The sequence below is a fragment of the Nematolebias whitei genome, chromosome 13 (genome assembly GCF_014905685.2).
Source record: "Nematolebias whitei isolate Nwh7 chromosome 13, NemWhi1, whole genome shotgun sequence".
Taxonomy (NCBI): Eukaryota; Metazoa; Chordata; class Actinopteri; order Cyprinodontiformes; family Rivulidae; genus Nematolebias; species Nematolebias whitei.
In genome coordinates this window covers 34,463,762-34,470,952 of record NC_056510.1, presented here as the reverse complement: position 1 = coordinate 34,470,952, position 7,191 = coordinate 34,463,762, and the positions used below count along the sequence as shown (strand labels likewise).

The following is a 7,191-nucleotide window of genomic DNA, read 5'->3' as shown; positions in this document are numbered from 1 at the left end:
TATTACCACCATCCATCCATCAAACAAACAGCAGCTTCAGCAAGGGCCCCAGACATCTCTTTCCACAGCCACCTCTTCCAGCTGTTCTGGGAGGACCCCAAGGCGTTCCCAGACCAACTGAGAGATGTAGTCTCCAGCGTCTCTTCTCCGGTGGTTTGTTGTAGCCCAGCAGCCACAAAGTAGGATGCAGGTTTTCCTCCGTCGGCTGTTTGTCAACAAAGTGAAATTAGCACACATACAGTGTTTTGGGTGGGTCAAGTTCACATCAGAATCCACCCAGAAAGGCCCCCCAGACCAGGATTTGAACAGGGTAGCCTGCTCACTGAGAGGCAGCGGCTCTACCAGTTGCGCCACCGTGCTGCCCCATTCTTGCCCTAAAAGACTGAAATTAACTATGTTTAAATGCACTTAAACTATGAGCTTTTGCTGTTTGACTGAATACAGTAATATCTTATGCACAGTACCTGCTTGGCCATTATTTTTCCAGTTGTTAGGAACAGGGATGCTGCTTTGCTGTGCAAACTCAAATGCCAACTCACAGCATTTCTTTGGAATAAGGTCATGGAATAGGTCTGCCAACGTTTGATGTGGTAAGCCAACTCCTTCTCCATCTTTTCTACAAAGACCCTTGTGGCTTCTGTTGTACTATTTTCACAGTTTTAACCTCACTCTTCTTAATGAAGCTTTGTAGGGTTGATCTGTCAATGTTTCTGTCTCTTGCCACAAATCTGATAGATTTTCCATCTTTAACATCAGTGACTGCCATCTCTTCCAAAGGTGTTGAGCCCCAGTTGATTATTCTCTTGTAGATTCTTGGCACAATGGCTCTGCTACAATGTGTAAAAATGACAGACACACACAATTTACCATAAAATATCTATAGTACTTGCCAGATGTACGTTGAACCAGTGATTCAATTTAACCCATGGTCTTGGGCTCACTTTGCCCCCAAAGCCATCATTTTGCACAAAATGGTACAGTTTAGTACAGCTAATTATTTAGCTCAATCATTTACATGACTTTATAGGCTGGGAAACCACCAACATGTATCATAAACAACACTATGTTAAAATAAATTAATCTTGATGTAACATTCGTTATACATAAAAATCAAAATATTTACTTTGACAAGGAAAAAAAAGTTTTTTGTGGATAAAAATCTTACCACTGTTCCCATATTCTCCTACCTTTCAAAGTCTGATAGCAATGATGGCTGCTACGTGCAGGTGGGGTCAGATGACCAAAGACAAGAGTATTTGCAAAGATGGGGGGGTCATCTTACCCACAGGCTCATCTTTACCCCACTCGCCCTACCTAATAAAATAAAACAGAAACAGATTTCAGATAAGCTTCTTCTTTTCAAACTGCACAGGTGCAATAGTTCTACACAAGTAATGAATAATTTATTTGGAAATTGCAGCCGATTTACATTTATTTCTTATTTGCCTTTTCTAGCTAAAGTACTAGAAAAAGTTGTTTATGCAGTTGCAACCTGACTTAGAAAAACACGGCATTTATGAACAAGCTTAGTCTGGATTTTAAATCTTGTCACAGTAGTCAGACTGTTAGATGTCCATAATGACATGTGTCTTGTTGCTTTAGGTCGTTTTCACACCAGATGGTCCGGTAGACTCGGTTCGGTTGTGGACCAATATTCATGACCTTTTGTTTACATTTGAGCTGGTGCGTTTGCATTCACACTGCACTGTGCAGTCAAGTCAACCTGTTGAACCAACCTATTCCCCCGCTCGCCTGTGGACGCTGCACCAAGAACTACTGAAAGAAACAACACAAAAACCTCTGAAGACACGTCTTCTTCTTCTTCTTCTGTAAATAAAAACAAAAATGAAGTGGCATCAAGTTTTAGCAGTTTTAGGAGTTATATTTTGTAATTTTTCAAAAATGGACTTAGCACGAGCAGAAGATGAGACAGAAGACCATGGAGAATATTGTTTTCCACACAAGGCAGCTGACGGCTCCATATAATGTCAGAGAAATGCGTGTTTGTTTACCCTGCGGAGAGGGGCCCGGTCTGTTTACATTCACACTGCACTCGAACCGCGCTGGAGTTCTCTTCTACCTGACCGAGACCTAGGTTTTAGCCCGGGCCAGAGTTCGCCTTTTTGTTCCGTGACAGAGTTCGATGGCGCGTTCACACCTCCCTAAACGAGCCGGACTTTCTAGGAAAACGAGCTAGAGTTCGATTAAAGCAGACTAAACAGGGCTAGTGTGAATGCACCCTCAGAGAAATTTATTTGTGATACACACCACACGTCGTACATAAGGTGGGACGAAACTATGTACACAGGGTCCCAGTTACATCCAACAAACATACAAATTGTAAAGAAAAACATTAGTAAGATCTGAGTCATTAAACTAAGAATATACTACGTTCGTTAAACTAAGAATATACAAGACTAAGAATACATTAAGCACTAATGGTACAAAAACAACAGCAGCATGAACATGAGTCTGTATGAGCAGATGAGGACGAATGAACACAGCAACATTAAATAATCAGCAGCACATATCAACAACCAAGTGGCATTACAGGGACTTTTTTCCAGTTTTTTTCACAGTGAATATCCTGCTTAGATATTCATGAGTCTAACAGTCTCAGGGTAGAAGCTGTTCCTCAGTCTAGTGGTTCTATACTTAATGCTCCTCAGCCTTCTGCCTGAGGGGAGCGGGACAAAAAATGTGTGAGCTGGGTGTGTGGGGTCCTTCATGATGCAGGTGGCCCTTGAAATATAATTTTATCAGATAATATATTAACTTAATGAAATGTCTAGATATATGTATCCTGTTTTGTTATTTAGAATGATATTGTGTTAGAACACGATCTGATTCCGTTTCCAGTAGAAAATTTAGTTTTAGTTACATGCCTACAACTCCCAACATTCACGCACCCATCCATTATAGAACACAAGATGGTGAGATATTATTGGTTGAGAGCTGGGTCACATGATAGAGTAGGGCTTTCCATTCGTCGATGGTGGTGACTCCTCCTGGGAGGTGTGGCCGAGCTCTGAAGAAGATGGGTTTTCTGTTTACACTTGGGGCCATTGTTAGTGACCGCATGTTGAAGTGTCAGTGGCCCAGGGCTGGTGATCTTTGTACTTTACATGTGGGTATAATAAACCTTCTGAAATGGATGATGATTGCTCCTCCTCTCCCTGCTCCAGATATAGAATATATTATAACACCCTCTTCCTGCATCTGGAGGTGTAGATGTCTGTGATGGTTGGGAGGCTGACTCCAACAGTCTTCTGTGCAGCCTTCACCACTCTCTGCAAAGCTTTTCTTTCTGCAGCTGTGCAGCCTCCATGCCACACGTTGATGCTGGAGCACAGGATGCTCTCCACTGCACACCTGTAGAAGGAGGTGAGGACTGAGCTTCCCAGACCAGCTCGTCTCAGGAAGTAGAGTCTCTGATGATCTTTCTTGATCAGGCTGGTGGTGTTGATGCTCCAGCTGAGGTAATCATTCAGGTGCACACCCAAGTACTTGTAGCTGGAGACGACTTCCACCATAGATCCTCCTATGTTCAGGTGGGGGGTAGGTGTGTTATTCCTTCTGAAGTCCACGGCCATCTCCTTCGTCTTCTTCACATTGATGTGAAGGTTGTTCTTCCTGCACCAGCTCTCCAGGTGTTCCACCTCCTGCCTGTAGCTGGACTCCATTGTTTTTGATGCATCCCACCATCAAAAACAAAAATAGTCTTAAAACCGTTTTATTCGAGCAGTCTTGTATAGTTTTCAAGTTTTGCGTTGTGAAGCACTTTGTGAAGCACCTTTTGGCTATTGTAAATGGCTCTTCAAATAAATGTTGATTGATTGATTAATTAAAAGTATAGTTTCCTCAAATAATTTACCAGGTTGGACAATATTTGTTTTTCATAAACTGGGGGGTTTTGGATGCTCAAACTTGTTAGAAAAAATAAATAAATGTGGACGACTGTGGCAAATCTTTCCTTAGTTGTTAACACTTGTAGCAGGTGAGGAAAATAAGGTCCAAATAAGGTTTTTCTCCATTCTACAACAATTATATTTGAACTCAATAAAATTTGGGCACCAGGTCAGTTTCCTGACCAACAAGTTAATACATTTTATGGATATTCAGCCACTAAATTCACCCTTGAATTGACCACAGCTGAAGCTGAATTCGTAGTTACAGGGAATTCTCATCACATTAAACTGAATGAGGAGGAAACTGAATTTGCCTTTTTACATTTTATTACAAAATGATCAAAAGTAGAAACAACAATAAACAAATTTGGACAAAAGTTTTACAAGATAACAACTTGGAGGATGTTTGAAAAAGTAGTTGTGATTACTAGAAAAATTACAAACTATCAGAAAAGTACAAAGTCTTTTATCTAAAACTAAATTAAACCTTTGAACAGGAATTGTTCAGGCTTTTATACACACGAGAATTTTGACAAAGTTTAACTATTTAATAAAGTTTCCTTTGGAGTTTGGTTAAGAGTTTAATTAAAAAAATAAAATACCCATCCATCCATCATCTTTACCTGCTGCTTCCTTTTCAGGTCACGGGGGTCACTGGTGCCCATATCCAGCAATCACTGTAGATGCGGGGGACACTCTGGACAGGTCTCCAGTCCATCACAGGGACACATAGAGACAAACAACCATTCACTCTCTCACTCACACCTCAGGACAATTTAGAGTTACCAATCAGCCTAACATGCATGTTTTTGGTCTGTGGGAGGAAATCCATGCATGCACGGAGAAAACATGCAAACTCCACCTAACTGCCACCTAAGGTGCCGGGGGAACAGAAGGTGGGGGTTAAGAGCCTTGCTCAAGGGCCCAGAGTGAGGCAAATGAGGGTGAAGGCAGGTGTGGGTGCTTCACCCTTCCCACCCACATTTGATGTTGTGGGTCTGGGGTGTTGAACCCTCTGAGCACAGGCTCACCTTCTCTAACCCCTGCACCACCACTCCACTTAATGTGACCAGATCAAATTATTAGAACAGAAAAAACAGAATGGGAGGCAAATCTTTCAGTTATCAGGCTCCTCTCTTGAGGAAACAACTTCCAGTTTCTGTCCGTGAGGCTGACACATTGTCCATTTTTTAGACTGGGCAGAAGACGTTCCTTTTTGTTAAATCCTACAGTTAGGGTTGGCTTGGGTTTCCTGAGCTGTCCCATAGTTATGCTGCTGTAGGCTTAGACTGCTGGAGGACAAACTGACCACAATTTTCACTCTTCTACTGTCTTTACTTACTCTGCTCAACCTGTTTTGTATTTTTAATTATTTTTTCTATCCTTAACATGTGTTTATTTGTCTTTCAGGTACACCTGCTGGACCTATACCTGGACCTACCATTCTGTATTCGTTTCTCCTTCCTGTTCTTTCAAACAAACCAGCCGGTCAAAGCAGATGGCCGCTTGTCCTGAGCCTGGTTCTGCTGGAGGTTTCTTCCTTTTAAAAGGGAGTTTTTCTTTCCACTGTTGCCACTGTGCTTTCTCAGAATGGGAGACTGTGATGAAGTGAAGATTCAACTTGTCTGCTGGATTTCTTAGATAGAGAACTTTACTAACTGTCTTTTCTATGTATGCGACTGTTCCTGTAAAGTGCCCTGAGACAACTGTGTTGTGATTTGGTGCTATATAAATAAACTGAATTGAATGAAATTGATAAATAAACTGGTAGTAAAACTGTGAATGAGGCTTGTAATAAACAACCTCACCCTGCAGGATCTTTTCTGCTCATCTTTTGTCCCATTCATCTCGTCCCAAAACTGTTTGGTTAGATGGGCTATGTGTTCATTTTATTTCAGATTTAATGTTCCCAAAACAAGAGTTTAGTGTGCTGCGTCTGTCCAAGGCTTGTGTGAACTAAATAAAAAATCTGTCAAACAAATCAGCATTGTCTACTCCCAGTTAACGGTGCTTTGTATACATGTGGTCAGGCTACACTGTACCAGCTCTTCATACGGATGTAAAGAGATCTTATCAAACACAATGCGAAGAATAAAAAGTCTTAAAGTATTGCTGCTTGTAGCAGAACAGACCCGTGAACCAGGAATAAATTGTTTAATGTCCTTTATCAAAATTATATATATTCAATTATTTACACAAATTTTGGTTTAGAGAAGTTTTTGTTGCATTTTATTCATATTTTAACCAAAATCATATTTAGTTTATCCAAAGTCACATTGTATGTCATTTTATTTTTGATATTTTAATGTTAGAAAAATTGCCCAAAGTCATAATCAACGTTTAAGGTTCAGGTTGAACTGGAGGAAGAGCCATTAAAAAAACTTTTCCCTAAATACACCAGAGAACACACACTGTCAGTAATACTTATCACTAGGATTATTAAAAACAGTATTATTTGCACAGCCTGACTTGTAATTCTTGATTGGCACCAAAGGTGATAATGTTTTTGCCTGCGATTGTGTTTGTCTTTTAGTAAAATGGCTCATGAACCACTGGACAAATTTTAGCTGTGTGCAGCTGTTTGTGTAGAGACATTTGTTGTGCAGAGTCATGCATCAGCTGTTGTCCCAGATAGATGAACGAAAAGGAACCAGCAGTAAATATTACTCACACGTTTTACTGATAAACTACTGCAGTCTATAGCCCATCTTCAGGCTCTGCCTTATAGAGGTCCTGGTTCCTATAGCTCGTCTTCAGGCTCTGCCTTATAGAGGTCCTGGTTCCTATAGCTCGTCTTCAGGCTCTGCCTTATAGAGGTCCTGGTTCCTATAGCTCGTCTTCAGGCTCTGCCTTATAGAGGTCCTGATTCCTGCGTTTGATTTTGGGGGTTGTGTCTCTGCTGCTTGGTTCGCTCTTGATGTTTCGTTTCAGAATGCATGCAGCTGGGGACTCATCGTCTCTGTTATCCTGTTCCTCCTGTGGAGGAGCAGCTTTCGGGGTAGAATGGGAAGGAGGTGGCAAGTCCATCAGGTGGGAGTCAGGACTGGATAAGAGACCAGATTTGGGCTCAGGAAGAATCAATCGGCTGGGTGTATGAAGGTCAGGGATCGTATCTGCCCTCTCTGTGGGTTTTGCTTCATCTTCCTCTTCTTCCTCCCATTCATCCTCTATAGTGATCTGATCTGGGTTAAAAGAACTTGACAATGCTGAAGTATCAGATGGATATTCGCTGGGCTCATCTACATTTTCATCTTCCTCCTCCTCCTTCCCCCAAGTGCTGCTC

General features: G+C 41.5%; 1 protein-coding gene across 1 annotated transcript in view; it reads right to left on the bottom strand.

Annotated features, from left to right (window-relative positions):
* Nucleotides 1-6,609: 6,609 nt before the first annotated feature.
* dbr1 (debranching RNA lariats 1) overlaps nt 6,610-7,191 on the bottom strand; it is a gene marked incomplete in the record, with an annotated part of 9,298 nt that continues 8,716 nt past the window's right edge. Inside the window, 1 exon segment of the mRNA XM_037686614.1 lies at nt 6,610-7,191. Coding sequence (XP_037542542.1) covers nt 6,735-7,191 — 457 coding nt within the window.